This window comes from Urocitellus parryii, chromosome 6 (genome assembly GCF_045843805.1).
Source record: "Urocitellus parryii isolate mUroPar1 chromosome 6, mUroPar1.hap1, whole genome shotgun sequence".
NCBI lineage: Eukaryota > Metazoa > Chordata > Mammalia > Rodentia > Sciuridae > Urocitellus > Urocitellus parryii.
In genome coordinates, this window is record NC_135536.1 from 112,509,400 (window position 1) to 112,525,465 (window position 16,066).

A 16,066-nucleotide genomic window follows, 5' to 3' on the forward strand; every position below is an offset into this window, starting at 1 on the left:
GCTCAGTACTTAATGCATGCCCAGGGGTACACTATAAGAGAAGGCGGGCCCTTGTGTCCAGAGGCTAGGGGCTCACTATGGATACTGACAGGAAGTTCTTGGAAACTAGATCAGACCCTCAAAACTAAATGGAGCAGCACAGAGGTGTGGGGGCTAGAGTTTTCAGGTGAGGTGGCAAGGAGGTGGGGCTATCCGAGGTGAGGGCATCTGGTTGGTGCAGAGAATAAAGAGGGCATTCCGGGCAGGGGGTAACTGTGGTCAAAGGCATGAGATTCAACATGGAAATAGCCCAGGAAGGGTCTGGCCCAGAGGAGATGTTTAAGACCTATGGCCACAGCTGCTACAGAGATTTAATAAGTCCCTGAGACTTGGCTGAGGACTAGCAGTTGCCCACCTACCTCCCCAGACACCTGGGAAGCTCAAATAAGGCAGTGGGTGTACAAGGGCCCTAGCATTCAGAGGCTCAAAGCACAACCCTGGGATGGATTTAGGAAGAGTTTGGTTCAAGTCCTGGGTCTGTCTCTGTATGAGGGTGACCGAGTCTCTCCCCTCTGCAAATCTGTTTACTGGTCAGCCAAAAGGGGATGGCCACTCTCTCCTCACTTTATTGCATTTGGAGCTACCCAAGCAAATGTAAAAGAAATCAGCGGATCTACAAAGCTCTTTGCAGATGACATCACTCTATTATCTTCTATTACCATTGCTCTAGAATGGACTTGGTCTCGGTGAAGGCAGGCCCTGCTCTCCTTGCCTTCCCAGCACCCTCCTCACTGCACGTGCTCACATAATGTGGCCATCGAGGTCCCTGTGAACTGCTGGGTAGAATAGCGAGGGGCAGCGCTCTGGCTTGCCAGGGTCGGGGGAGATAGACGAGGCGAGGCGGACGTCCCCTGCCTCACGCAGCCCACTCCTTCCCTCCTCACTGCCAGCGGGCTCACTATCTGCCCAAACCGATTCTGCCCAGGTACTCAGGAGGGAGACTTCTTCCTCAAGACTTGGCAAGGTCACCCTCCGGTTGGTGACTGCCCGTCAAATCCCTGCAGCAGCTCCAGGGTACAGGTGACTGGGTCAGGATTCCCTCTCTACAGACTCACCTGTGGGTGCCCCAAGCAGCGCGGCCCTCCAGAGTACTGCAGACTCCCCTGGGCAGGGCCCGTCCAGTCCCTAAAATTCAGCTTTTATTACCAGGGTTCCTTAGGGAACTTGCGACGAAGTTGAGAGAGGGCGCCAGGAGAGACGGCTTGGGCTGGCACGGTCATGTGCGCCTTTACGAGTCACTTCCCACTCTGGTCCTTTGTAAAATTGACCACGATGGCCTTGGAGCGAGCTAACTGCTGCAAGAATTAGATTCAAAGATCTGCTTACACGGTCCGTCTGGCGACCGTGTGCGACCGTGGGCGCGGGGGTCTGCACGCTGCAGGGTGCTGGCAGGGTCGGGGCTGGCGCCACGCCCCTCACCCGCCGTGCCTAGCTCCCGGCCCCGGGGCAGACTTTTCGGACCTGCAGGGGGCGAGCCCGACTGTCTTCGCGGCCGGCGCGCGGCGCCTTGGCGGTCCAGCTTGTGACTTCACCAGCGTCCCCGAGCCAACCGGGCACCCGAGAGCCGGGTTGCCGCCCACTCCCCTAGCTGGCAGGTGCCAGGAGCCGCCCTCGCCAGCCGCGCTGTGTCGCGGGCCCTAAGGGGTTAAGCCGCGGGCCTGGGCGCCTGCCCCGGGATCAACAGTGCCCGGCGGCGGGCGACCGAGCCGGGAAGCGCGGGGCCGGCGGCAGCGGGCTGCGCTTCCTCCGCCTCTCCCTCCGCCTCCTCCTTTGTAGCGAGTTCCCGGCCCCTCTTCCTCCCCGCCCCCAACCCGGGCCCTCTCCCTCGCCGCCTTTCTTCCTGCCTCGCCTTCCTGCGGCGAAGGAGGCTCATCTATTATAAATGCACAGTCGGGGCTGACATCAGCGACAAGCGGCAGCTGAGCGCGGACGAGCGGTCCCTGCGCGCTGCCAGCCCGGAGCTCGGGCCCCAGCTCGGCGGACCGCCGGCGGGGTGCGGGGAGCGCGCTGAGAGCTGCCTGGCAGCGCGGGACCCTTCCCGCCGCCGCCCCCGCACGCCGCGCCCGCGCCCGCACTGCCGCCGACTTTCTGCATGACTGTCACAAAGGTAAGCGCAGATCGCCTGCCGCGCCCGGGGCCCGCAGGCGCTGCAGCCCCCAAGCAAGGGCTGCGCGGGGCGCGGGTGTGGGCGTGGGGAGTGGGCGGCGGGGCCGGGAAGGTGCGGCGCGCGCCTCACTTGCTCCCCCAGTAGTCGCTCGAGTCGCTCAGCCCGAGGACTGCGGAGGTAGGGGGAGGATGCCGCTTTGGCAGCCCTTGTGATTTGGACAACATCCCTCAGCTCCCGGCCCAGCCCCGGGACTGCATTTTTAACCCTTGTTTAGGATGCTGCATTTTTAACCCCTGGAGAGCCTTGTGGAGCTGCCGGCTCCCTGATGTCCCTCAGTGGAGCCCGCCGGCAGGAGCATCGCTGGCAGAGACTGGGGTGAAAAGTGGTGTAGGAATGGTCTGGCCACCCTGAGTGGCCCGTGGAGAGGAAGCCCCACCCCACCTGCCGGCCTCTGCCCCCATCCCAGGAGGCCTGCCCCACTCCAAGGCCATCCTCTAACCAAGGCGCTGCCCTGTCCCCCCAGTAACTGCCAGTGGCGGGGAAGCTCTCAGGCTGTGGGCAACTGGACGATACAGGGAGGGAGTGTGTCAGGGAAGGGGAAAGTGGGTACCCTGGCAGCCCCCATGTTTGAAGAGGATTCTCAGGACTTGCATGGGACCTAGGTTTATTGGAGAACTTTGGGGGCTTCCTGGTGTAGGGAGGATAAAGCAGTTGGGGCAGTGAAAAGTGCCCAGGGTTAAGCCATCAGGGGAGACCCCCAGCTCAGCTCTACCCCAGATCCTTTGGGTGACCTTGGGGGGGGGTTCTACTTTGGGCCTCAGTTTCCTCTTGTGTAATGTGAGAATCATGAGTCCTGGGGGTGTGACAGGCAGTTGGAGAACCAGAGAGATCAGGGTGTGAACCCACACTTTCCAAAAGGTTCTGTCAGGGTACAGAGCTCACAGTTTGGCTTTGGTCTTGGTCTTGGCCTTGGGTTTAGTGATCCATGCACCAAGGCCAGACTCCATCTTTTTTGGCTGTTTAGCTGGCCTTCGCCACTGGGGAGTCCAAGAGTAAAGCCAGGCAGGCAGTCTGCTTGTGGCCAGAGCAGTGGGGCCAGATTGCAGGCCAGGGGAGGGGCAGTTCTGCTCCTTCTTATAAGCCAGAGGCTACCCAGGCTCTCATGAAATCTATCATGGGACAGTATGCTTACTCAGGGTGCTTGGGCTCAACTCCAGACTTTGACATTGTCCCTGGTTCTGAGACTTGGGAGCATTGTAGGAAGATACACTTGAAGGCCAAGGGGCTACTTCAGCTCTGGCTGCTTCTGGTGGCACTGTTGTAACCCACAGGGGATAGGATGCTTAGTGTTTTGAAATGATACAAATGTTGTTCAGCTGGACTAGATTATTGTCATCAAGATTATTAATGCCAAAGATGCTAGAGGGCTAGGGCAGAAGAGTAAAGAATGGGCCTGGATAGAGAAATAACAGATGTGAGAATTGTAATAACAATACAGAGGGTTGGTTTGGCACTTCTTGTGTCTCTTTATGCACTTGAATTCACACAGTCTTCCTTCCCAGAAGGCTTGCAACAGAGATATGCTCAGCTCCCTTTAGCTGAGGAAGAAGGTGAAGCTCAGAGAGGTGAAGTGACTTGCCTAAGTCACCCAGCAAGTAGGGTTTGCTCTCAGGTCTGTCTCAATCTATAGCCAGTGATCTTCCCATTGCTCTGCACTGTTGAGCACCCAGGGATTGGGGGACTTTCACAGTGGAGGGGCACTGCTTGGAGGCCTGAACCCTAGGCAGGAATGGGACAGGAGTCCATGAAGGTGGCTCAGTTGCCTGATAAACCACTGGCAGACCTGGCTTCTTTGCCTCCAGGGATTATTCACTAACCACCCTGTGCCCAGCCCCCAGCAAGCCTTCCCAGTCTCTCACCTCTGCTCCAACCAGTGTGGCCTGAGATTAAGCCTGCTCAGAGGATTAATGAAAATCCCCACCACCGATTAACCCTGTCTTCTCCTCCAGTGCCAACCCTTCACAGACCAGCAGTGCTCCTGTGGGGCACGGAGAGGGCAGGAGCCACACAGGTGGGGACCTGGGGACCTCCTGCTGCCTGCCAGCCCTGCTGGAGGGACTCCTCCCCCTTGGTCTAGGAGAGTTCACCAGCCCCTCAAGCTAGAAGGCCTGGCCTCTAGTCCTGAATCTGCCACCCACAGGCTGTGCAATCGTGGATCAGTCACTTCTGCCCTTGGCCATCTGCAGATGCAGGAACGGGTTCTGGTGACCGCTAGGCCCCTGGGCTGAGCTTTGGAATGGCTTCGGCTCTGGTGAAGTCATCTCCCACGGAGATCAGGGTTTGTTGTTGTCTGGGGTGATCTGATCCCCTGGCAGGTATGGAGGAGAACCCTAAAAGGAGCGTGGAGGTGGTAGGTAGGCGGTGCAGGGTCCCCCTGCCCCTTTGTGTCAGACCGCAGTGCAGATTGCAGCAGCGAAGAGCTCTGAGAGGCCTGGAAAGCAGAGAAGACGAAAACAGGAGAAGTGGCTAGATCTTCAGCAGCACCTCTCTCTTCTAAGCACACTTAGTGCCCTTCCTTGTGAAAGACACGGAAAACCTGGAGGGACGCTGTCCTAGAGGGATTTCTGCCTTGACTAGCGTTAGGAATGCAGCCATGCTGGTCTCTGGACTGTGGCCTTCTACCCTGATGACATTTTCCTGGTCATGATGCTTGAAACTCTTTTTTTGGTCTGGATTTTAGTCAGCTTCCTTCATTTCCTTATGGAAGGAGAAGAAGAATGGAAGCAAAAAGAAGGAAGAGCAGAGGGAAGAAGCAGATGTAGTTTCCCAGGCCACAAACCTCTACCACAGAGGTCAAGGGTACACCCCCTCCCCGTTTTGGTCCATGGTGCTTCCCGGGGTGGGGGGGAGTCAGGGATGAGGAATGAAGGATGCTTCCGTTGACTAGCAGCTCCTGGTGATTTTGCTCGTGCCTGCATTTTTTACAATTTTTTTAATCTCTTCCATCTCAGTCACATGCCAGACGAACCATGCTTCCCAACTTTGAAATATGTTTCTAAACTACTGTCCACTGGAATAGCAGAGACCGGCGTGCACTAGGATTTTTGTGTGTAAAGTGCAGGTTACCAGGCTGTAGGACCAGCCTGCGAGCTGGGATGCAGGACTTTGTATCCTTATTTGCTGCTCAGAGTTCCTTTGGAGTGGTTTCCTGGGCTGTTGACTGTGATGTGACCAGGGGTGGGGCTTCTAGGTAAGGAAGGTGGCTTACAGCAAACAGGTGCCCCTCTTCTCAGGTTGTGCCATGATAGGTTAGATGCTAGCGAGTTAAGTGCTAGTCCAGGAGCAAAGTGTCCTGAAGGAACAGGAGAAGGCATGTGGGCATGGAGAAGACCTCAGATGCCAGCCTCCTCCTCCCCACCAAGCAGTCGATTCCAGCTGCCCCCAGCCCCCCTGTCCTGCAGGCTCAGCATGCTGTTGGGATCCTGGCTCCTGCTGAAAGTGAATGGGTCAAGGATGGTGTTGTCCTGTCCAGCCTGAGTTTAGCAAAGACCACATGGCCCCAGGGCACCTGTAGAATCACCCACAGGGGAATAGAATGTTGGAGAAGTCAAACTGTCCAGCCCTTTCCCTGGGAAATGAGGGAACTGTGATCCTGGGAGTGGACGTCACTCGTTGTGTATAGTCACCCAGCAGGTTTGAGGCTGAAGGGGCCAGAACTGGATCCTGGACCCCCAGTTGGCCCTCTGTCTGCCTGGCTGCCCCATGAAGGGGACCCGAGCAGGAAGCCTGAGCAGGCACAGGTGTTTGAGGTCCACTCCAGTTACCCCTGGGTGTCCCCTCTGCCGGGCTGCTGATCGGGACTTCTTCCCTGGAGAAGCATCAGGGAGTGGGCAAGGGGACAGAGGTGCCCCTGCTACACCCAGCATCAGGAGGGTGAAGGGGGATCGCAAGGCCCCTGCCTCCAATTCCCTGACCCACATTCTACTCTACGTGGAGATGCCTGGACTCCCAGTTCCACTTCCCAGTCTTTGTTCCTGTCTGGCTCTTACTGGGAAAAGAGGGGAAGAGCTAGCGGGTCGCAGAGCCTTGGATCAATGGCACAGAGGTACCAGCTCCCAGACTCAGCTCCCAGACTGGGGCTGGGAGGGTCTCTGCCACCCCTGCTCACGGCTCCCCATGCCTCCTCCTTCTTCTCAGTTCTTCTCTCAAGGATCTGGGATTCTGGTGCTGGAAATGCGTGGCTGGCAGTGATTCCTTGGTTCAGCCAGCCCTCTTGGAACACCTGCGTGGGGCCAGGTCCTGTGTTGGGCATTAGGGACAAGAACTCAAGCCACAGATTCTGCCATCTGGGGCCTTAAAGGAGAAGGAGATGATGGGGAGGTGCCAGAGCCCTGAGCCAGGAGTCTCAAGGTCCAGGGATTCCAAGCCAGCCGTGGCCTGCCTCGCCCAGGTGCTGTCCTGCTGGGTCAACGCAGGCCCCTCCTGCCTTCCTGTCTGTCCCTCTCCACCATGAGACCCACTGTCCTGAAAAGCTGTCACTTTGTTCCTGATGGTGCCCAGAGGTCCTGTGTCTCCCTTGCCCTGAGACATTGTCCCCGGGCATCTATGACAGCTCTCAGAGGCATCTGGGAGGATTGTGTAGACTTGAACTTGGCTGGTTGGGACCACGCTGGCGGGACCAATGGTTGGCAGCCTTAGTCCTGGCGGCTCCATGTGGAGTGAGTTTTTCCACTGCTTTGGGGGCTGGCTAGCTGGAGCAGACGCCGCCCCAGCCAGCACCGGGCAGTGTCTCAGCTCCTGGCCTAGGAGCAGTGCAGAGTTGGGTTTGGATATGCCTGGCCATAGGACTTGTCTGGTGTCCAGGAGAGGAGAGAATATGCAGATCCCTGTGTGCCCAGCCTGCCTCCTTCCCTCTGCGAGCAGCTCCTTGAGTTCCCTGTCCCTGCCCCTGGACCCTGTGGCTCAGGCCCAGGCCCCTGAGCAGCCTGCAGCTTGGGAAGCTTGGAGCAGCTGTCACGAGGCAGGCCCTGCCAGGGAAGGACAGATGCAAATCCAGTGGCTTCCACATGAAAAGAAGCTGTTCAGAATGAGCCTTTCCTTTGTGGGCCTGGAGTGTGGGACCAGCTGCTAAGGAGGCAGGAGGGGGCGGAGGAGTGGGGAGCGGGGGAGTGGCTGCCACTCGGCCCTTCCTCCCCCTCCCCTCCCCCTCCCCCTCGCCCCTGCAGAGGCCCCTGGAGGGACTTTGTAATTGCTTTCTGGCTGGCACCCCCTTCCAATTAATTAAGGAAGCCCTGGGAGGCTCTCAGGTTTGCCCAGGCCCTCCATTTACAGAGCATCCGCCTGGGTGCACCAAATCTTTCAGTGCAAGGGGGACCGTCCCCTCTCTGCTGATGAATAAACAGAGCCTCCACTGGGGGAGAGATGACCGCACCCTAGTTGCAGAGCTGACGTGGGTCAAAGGTGGGATGTACCCCGGATCTTCTGACCTGGAGCCAGAACTGTTTCAATCCCTTCATCCAGGTCCCCCTCCCAGGAAGACGGATTCTCAGGCCCACAATAGTGACAGTTAGGTGCACTCTGCTTCTCCCACCCCGAGGTGTCCGGGTGTCTGCATCCCTGCCAGCGAGCCTGTGCTGGTCATAGGTTGGTGGCCTATAGGGGTGACGACCGTGGATGTCTTGCTCAGACTTGCCTGTCCCCTTGCTGGAGCGGGGAAACCACAAAAGCGGCCAGAGGAATGGTACTGGGCAGGGTGGGGAGTGTCCTGCATGGGGGGTGTGACGTGGAGCTGTCAGGCAGGGCAGCCAGCCCCCACCCTGCCCCCACAAACAAGGTGTCACAGAGGCAGGGCCACCTTCCCCATTTCCGTGAAGTGGGCTTTGTGGAGAGAATGCAGGTCTCGGACCCAGGCCTGTGGTCCTTACCAGAAGCAGCCTGGTCTCTCCAGTGACCCCTGATGATGAAAGGGTGCCATGGCTAAGATGGCAGGCTTTGGAGTCAGACAGATGGCGCGTTATCGTTTACTTGCTCTGTGTTCCTGGGCAAGTTGCCTAACCTCTCTGAACATCTATTTCCCCATCTATTAGTTGGAGATTGGTAATGGGAGCACTTAAAAGGATTATCATTAAGACTACGGAGCTGATCCACAGGAGGCATTCACCAGAGGCCTGCAGGCAGGGCTGGCTGTTAATAGAGCAGGAAGGCAGGTCTAATGGGTGTCAGGGGGCTACAAATGAATAGTTCAGAGAGGCCTGGGTCCAGACCAGCCTCCAGTGATGGAGGGGGACGGGGAGGGGCCGACCTAGTCAGGGGCACTCAGAGTGGCTTTTAAGCTGAGTCATGAAGGAGGAGGAGGTGGCAGGTGAAAGAAGGGGCACCAAGGAGGGTAACAGGTAGGCCTTGGGGTGCACAGATGTCTGGAGTCAAAAATCAACTTACCGCAATGACCTCCCGCATGCCAGGCAGTGAAGGGTGTGTGTCACCTGTGTGAGCTCACGTGACCCTCAGGCAGCATCACGGCCTCGGTTACCATTATTATCTCCACTTTACCAATGAGGAAACAGGCACAGAGAGGCCAAGTAACCTGCACAAGCTCACCCAGTAAGGCAGAATGGAGGCTGGCCCACAAGTGGGCCTCCTCTCTCCAGCACCCTTTCCATCCCCACCCCTGATGCTCGGTGGCTGGAACCTGGGCTGCTTCTTCAAAACTAGGCAAGGGGGCTGTGGATGTGCCAGACACCATTGCCCGGCTCTCTGCCTCTCCCAGCCTCCTGGACTGAACAGGGAGGCCCCGGGGCCTTCCTGGCTCTTGGGCAGCAGGGAGAGGTGGTTAATTTTTCCAAAAGGAAAACTGCTCTGGCAGGAAAATTTCCACCTTATATTTTTAGTGGCTTCAGTCACGACCATTTTTTTTTTCTTTGAATCTTTCTTCTTAGCTCAACTAGGCCTTGGCCTTTACAGTGAAACTATAGGAACATTCGAGTGTTTGCGTGCCTGTGTGTGATATTAAAAGGCCACTGGTCTGCAGTTTGCCTTCTGCCCTAGAGAGCTCAGAGGAGGCGGCTGTTTTGCGCAGGATTCACGCCAGGGGCTTACACTCACTGGCCCAGAGTCAGTGCTAACTCCAGAGGTCCCTGGGGTCCAGGCCTGCGCATCTGCCCATAGCACTTCACACTCTGGAAATGTGAGAACAGCTCCAATCTTCATTTAGATGAGCTCGTTAAACACAAATGTCTCACTGGGCCGTTCCCAGACCTTTACCAGGCGCCGGGGGCCTGGCGGACGATACTGATGACCCTGGAGGGCTCGTGGGGATGTAGCCCAGTGCTTTCCTAGCACATGTGGGGCCCCCGTACCCCAGCATCAATCCCAGTACCAAAGAAAAGAAAAGTAACAGTAACAAAAGTAGAAGCAGCTAATGATTTCAGGGCACTCAGGTTATGTCATGCATATAAAAAGTGTTTTATGGGCTGGGGACATAACTCAGTGGTAGAGAGCTTGCGTAGATAATGTGGGGGTCTTGGATTCAACCTCCAATACTTAAAAACAGTGTTTCCTATTATTAATTTGTTGAATCTTCATGAGAACCCGTGAGGTTGATGCTATTATCAGTCCCCTTTCCACAGTGGCAGAAATACAGGCCAAGAGAAGGGAGGGAGGTGACTAACTTACCAGTCACGCAGCTGGTCAGAGGCTAGACCTGCCTCCCAGGCTCTGTGTCTTGCTGCTCTGTCATAGTCAGGGCAGGGGACTTGGAGGCAGAAGTCGGAGGTCCTACCCTTGTCTTCACTCTTTCCTGTGTGACCTTGAGTTAGTTACTGAACATCTCTGAGTCCGTTTTCTTGTAGGGCTCAATCTTACTAGGCACTATAGTGTGTCAGTAATATGGAAAATAAGGCACTTATAGATGTCATGGAAGGGGAGAGTTTATTGTCATGTCCAATTTGTGCCTTGCTCTTCCCCTTCCCCCTGCCTGTGCTTCCTGGCCTTCAGATTTAGGCGGTTCCCTCCTGTAGCTAGCCCACTTCTCCCCTGCTGTAGTCCTGACTTTAATTGAATTGATTCATATTCTGTGGGTGGAAAAGTTCGTCTCTTCCAACAGCCTCTTCTGCTTTTACTCTGTCAAGCCAGCTCGCTACAGATGAGAGTTGCTGTTCTTCTCTTCCTGTTCTGTCTCTTTTGGCTGTTTTAATATGTTTGAGACAGATAATCTGACTCTAAAAATGTGGTGTCCTGCTTTTATTTGAAAAGTAGCCCAATAAAGCAATGAAACGTGGATGGGTCCCAGCTCGCCGTGGAGGGCGGGAAGATGGGTCCCAGGGCACGTGCTGAGGTCTGCAGCCCAGTGGTCACTTGACCTTGACCTTTGTTGCAGGTCCATCTCGAGGCCCCAGGGCTCAGACATGCTTTTCTTCTGGGTTTAGGGAAAGGAATATCCTCTAGTCGCCTAAGGCATGAGCAGCACTTACACACCTTGCATTTGATTTTTTAACTAATAGCTTTATATTCCGGAAGCTGGTGGAATTTCCAGGACAGAAAGGAAGGTGATAGTAGAAGAAAACAAAGGGATTTAATTCCTGCATTTTTTTTTTCAAGCTCAGGAAGAAAATGCTATTTTGTCACCCTGCTGACCTCCTGGTGAAAGATCAGTTTGCAGGAATGTATGGGGAAATTTGGGATTCTGAGAATTCTGGAATTGTGAGGAAGGGGATTTCTGCCTACCTGAGGGGCCATCCCATAACTTTTCATTATCACAAATCTCTCTTTGGAAGGCCCTGGGGTAGTGGTCATGTCCAGGCGCAAACTCACATTGCCGTGGCTTGAGGCTGGTCAGGGTCTGACTTGTTCTGCTCAGCGGGCCCTTCCACCATCTGGTCCGTGTGAGTTTTTCAGTCCTGGGAGCTCCTGGAAGGCCCAGTGTCCAGTGTCCCCAGCCAGCAGGTAGCAGCCTCGCTTGTTATGTGGTTGGCTGATTCATTCCTGAGCGTGAGCCATGGCCCCCGAGCTGTGAGCTTGCTGAGGTCAGGGCTTGTGTCTGATTCCTTCTCGGTGCCTCTCATAGTGTCCACCACGGGGCCTGTTAGAGACCCTGAGGACCAGACATACAAGATTCACCGGGATTTGGGGCAAACCTAACATACTGGCCAGATGCTTGAGCTAAATCCTTAATTTAATCGATCCATGGACTGCTTGAGCCAGAGGATCCCTAAAGATGTATCGTGGACTCCTGCATCCTGCAGAGGAGACCATGGAAGCCCAGAAACTTTGTCAGGGAGGGACAGTGAGCTGAGGTTCAGTGGGGACCAGGGCTCCCCTCTCCCATGTGAATGGTGGGCTTGGGTTAAGTGGTTTGAGCTCAGTGGGTTTTTTTAGGCCTGATGTTGGCAGGCCCAGGACTGATTGGAAAGTGGAGAGTGGAGGAAAGTTCCAGAAAGGAGACTTGGAAAACAACCTAGATAGGAGAAGGCTCTGAGTGACCAACTGTGCCCTGCCTGAAGTCTGGTGCTGGCAGAGGCAGAGAGAGGAGGAGTAACTCCTGAGTTCTTCCCGTTCAGTCACCAGGCTGTGATTACTGACCGAGGTCTGGCAGCCACCAGTCTGTGTGCCAGGATGCCCCCGTGGCCTCTGCAGTGACCCGTGCCCCAGCCCTCCCTCCTGGACGCCAGCCTACTGGCACACGGGGCTGCCTCTTTTGTTTCTGAAACCCTGAGAAGGACGGCTGGGTTGGGAGCCTGGGTTGCTGAGAGCTTTCCCGGGCCGGCCCTCACCGTGCGCTTCAGAAGCCACTTGGCCAAGTCTTCTCTGGAACTCTGGCCTGGAGGGAGGAAGGGAGCTGAGGTGGGAAAGAGGGGCCGTCAGGAGCCATAAGCGAAGCCGCCCCTGGAGGGGCCTCGAAGAACCGGGACGGAGAAGGAGCGGGGAGCTGCAGGCTGTGCAGACCCCACTTTACAAAAAGCAGGAGGCTCAGCACCATGGTTATCTCACATGATGGCCCCCCAACTCTGCTGTCGTACCCACTTTTCAGGTGGGAAAGCTGAGCTGCAAGGAGGATGGGAGGGGAAGAAGGGAGACCTGACCCTGGTTTGTCTGGCTGGACAGCTGCCTGGACATGCAGAAGCTGAGTGACCCACGGGCCAGGGGTGGTGGTGGCAGATGGTCTGTGTGGTTGCTTTTTTTCTAGAATGTCCTCCCAGTCTGCCAGTCTGGAGCCCACTGGAGAATTCAGTTCCCGTGTGCCTTTTGCATGTTGTGACCATATAACCTCCTGGAGGGGGTAATGCCTGAGGAGGCTGTCACTGGCTGGGTTGGGCCTGCGTGAGCCAGGGCCCCGAGTGGCAGTGTGGCTGGTGGGCCTTTCTAGGTGAGAGCAGAGCTGGGAGCTGCCGGGCTGCAGGGAGTGGGCAGGTGGGGGACACGGGGCCGGAGAGCCGGGCAGGGGCCTGGGAACCTGAGGATCCAAGCCAGGGCACTTGAGCCGCATCCTGTGGTCATGCTGGGGGGCCTGAGAGGAGTTCTAAGCAAATATCATGGTCCTCTCTGCACTTGGGAAGCACACCCCGGCTCACATTGCCCTCGAGGCCGGGAGGTGATGGACACTCACAGGGCCGCGTGCAGTGAGGTGAGGGAGGGTCTCCAGGCCCCCTTCCACGTTCATGTTTAAAAAAAGCATCTCCCTGTGTCCAGGCACTGAATGCTGCACAAGCCCCTGTCCCAGAAGGAGACGGCCCTGGACAGACCCATTCCCTGGTACCAGCCGTTCCCAGCTGCCTGGGTCGCTGGGATGGTGGATCCAGGGGGTGAGCTGGGGTGGCGGGGAGGGGTGGTGGGCAGAGGGCCAGGAGGCTCCTTCTAGGGATGCTCCTTAGAGCCTGGAACAAGAGCACTCGAGGGTGATTCCAGAAACTCCTAAATCCAGCCTTCACATTCCCTGTCTCTGTGATCTCAGGTTGGCCCCTTTCCCCTCTGGATGGAATCCGGTCTCCCCAACTATCTTAGGGTAACGTCACCTGGTCAGAGGCTGGGTGCAGGGCTGATCTGACACCCTGTGGCGGCCCAGCCTCCTCCCCCACCGCGTCCCACACCTGCAGCCTGTGGCTCTGAGCAGTGACCTCCGGCCCTGGTGTATCCAGATTGCTGAGGCTTGCAGGTGGTAGGCCCGGGCTCCAGTCCTGCACCAGCCTGTCCTGTGACTGAAGGGGGCTTTGTGGCCTCTCTCAGGCTCCCTGTGTGCTCCGGTGCCTTTGGCCTAAGTACCGGCCGCTGACACCCAGGAGATCCTCTCAGGCTGCATCTCTGTGCTGCCTCTGCCTCCTTCAGTGGAGGAGACCTTCTTGATGAAATTCTATCCCGTGCTGTGGGGCGGGGTATAGGACAGAGCAACTCGGGAGTGGCTTCATTAACGGTCCTGTGTGTAGAAACTTATCAGCTGACTGTGTAGGGTGGGGCACTGTCAGCACGTAGTATGCGTTTTTACACCTTGATTAAAAACATAAATGGGACAGAGCTCCTTCCCAGCTTTCATGGATCCATTCCCTCTATAAATATTTGTTTGTACTCCAGGCTGCTCAGGTGTATGCAGGACAAGGTGATGTAGGTTTGGATACTGTCATGGGAACTCAGAAGTATAGAACCTTCAGTGGCTCCCCATTGCCCATGGTAATTTGCTGCATGCAGATACCCAGTGAGGTTTAAATGCCTGTCTCCAGGACGGGATCATGTGCAGGAGACCTGCGTGGAGCTTGGTTCTGCTATCACTGTTTTGAAGTTCCTTGTGGTTTTTGAAAAAGGGCTCCTGAAAATTATATAGGTGGTCCCTCTTGTCTCCTTTGGTCCATACAATAGAGGGAGAATCTCTGGAGGTGGGGCCAACACATCTGTATTTCTTTCTTTCTCGGTACCGGGGATTGAACTCAGGGGTGCTTTACCACTGAGCTACACCCCCAGCCCTTTTCATTTATTTTTGAGACAGGGTCTCATTAAGTTGCTGAGGCTGAGGCTGGCCTTGAACTTGTGGCCGTCCTGAGGAGCATCTGTATTTCTCAAAGCTCCCTTCTTGGAACGGCCAGGTCCAGAGGTGGCCCTAATCCTTGAACAGCTGCTGAAACAGAACCTAGAGCCTGGCTCTCTAGACATTGGAGCGGTAAGACCTGGTGCTTAGGTGGCCAGGGGCAGAGAGCCAGGAGGGACCTCAGGGAGAAGGAGGATCCTGCACCACTGGGCAGTGAAAGAAGTCTTCCTGGAGGAGGTGGTGCAAGAGCCATTCTGAGAAGGACGAGAGAGGAGAAGGGAAGAAGAGCCTTTTGGAAAGGGAGGGACTCTTGTGTGGAGGGAGGAACCTCAGCAGAGAGCCATGTGGCCGAGAAGGTGGGGTGGGGCTAGATTGGGAAGCACAGGAAATGACCGTCTGCGAGTTGGAATCCTGACAGCCAAGGGGAGATGTTTGAATGTTCTGGATCCAAGAACATGTGCAGATACATGTGCATGTAACCGTTTGAACGAATAAACAAGAGGGGAGTTTGGGGTGTCTCGGAGGGCTGTGGTTTGCAGCGAGACCTCCGACGGGCTTGTCCTGGAGGCTCTGCGCCTCTCCCCGGAGGCAGTGCCTGTCTGTGCAGGAGCCCAGTGTCCCCGGAGTGTGGTCTTGGGCAGCAGCGACTGAAGTGTCCCCAGGAATAGCAGACCTGGAGCAGACCATTTCCTCCCACTTCTAGGAACGCAGGCCGTGGGCGGGTTGGTAGGTGGGGGTGCTTCTGGCAGGAACCGAGCAGCTCTCCAGGTCCCCCAGGGCAGCACGCCATCCCTGCTGTCGCGTTCCCGCACGGTCTGGTGGACACTGCTGCGGGGCCGGGTGGAGGTGTCTTGGGATAGAGGAGCCCCATTTCTGAATCACCAGCAACAGATCAAAAGCAAATCTGTTTGTTTGTGTCTCCTGAAATATTCATGCAGGAAGATGGGAAAGTCGCTCTGTTTATTGAACTCATCCTCCAGGGAAGACGCCAGAGGGGACAGGCCACTTCCCGTGCCTCAGAGCCAGCGAGGGGGGCGGATTTCTCTGGGTTTGAAGTGTGCTTTGCAGGAGGAAGCGGGTGGGATTTCTGGAGAGGTCAGAATGTCCTTTCACCCCACCCCCCTGCTCCAGTCCTGGGAAAACTTGATGCTTTCCTGAAATCTCAGCCTGGCTTCTATCCTGAGCTCTGCCTCGGACATGCTGTGTGACCTTGGGCACGTGGCTTAGCCTCTCGGGGTCTTTATTGCTAACTCTCAAAGTACAAAGTCATCGACCCAGTTCTGTCTGCCCCTTCATAGTATTAGGAGAGCCAGGTGAGCTAAGTGCCCCTGGTGGCACTGGGGTCCAGACCAAGGGAGTCCGTCCTCCACCCAGGCCCTACCCTGCCTCAGGGGTTGGGCAGAGGAGCCCCTTCCCTCCTTCCTCCTTTAGCTAAGCCTTGGTGTCCCTTGTCCCTGAGAATGCTGGCAGGATTTCCTCCCAGGAAGGGAACACGGTGTCCGGTTTCGTCCCCTGGGAGTCTCAGCAATGCTGTGCTTCCTCCTGACGGTGGGGACGGCCTTGTCTTCAGCTGTGAAGCTGTGGCTCCGCTCCCTGAGCCCTGGCCAGGCTGCAGATCACCTGCTGTCCCCACCTAAGGCATTGGGATCCCACCCAGCCACCAGGGCTTCTCCCAGGGCCAGAGTCCTGTTCTCAGCTCCATGACGGGCCTGCTGTTCCGTTTCCCAGGGTGGGACTTGCACGTGGTCAGGTTAATAACAGTTGGTTTCATTAGAACAATCCGAACCTCCATGCACACTACCACCCATTAAGCACCTGCTCGTGCCAGGCACGGCTCTGAGTCAGGGATCCCAAGAGGCGGCGACTTCCCCAGCCTTTGAGGGGGCTATTCTGCCTGGGAGCTGGTGACTGGG

The 16,066-nt window shown here is 56.5% G+C and overlaps 1 protein-coding gene across 1 annotated transcript in view; it reads left to right on the forward strand.

The window, feature by feature from the left end:
* Positions 1-1,686: 1,686 nt before the first annotated feature.
* The window catches only part of Coro2b (coronin 2B), a 135,738-nt gene continuing 121,358 nt past the window's right edge, over positions 1,687-16,066 (forward strand). The window contains exon 1 of the mRNA XM_026387805.2: positions 1,687-2,146. Within this exon, the coding sequence (XP_026243590.1) occupies positions 2,132-2,146 (15 nt within the window). The 5' untranslated portion in view covers positions 1,687-2,131. The remainder of the gene's footprint in view (positions 2,147-16,066) is intronic.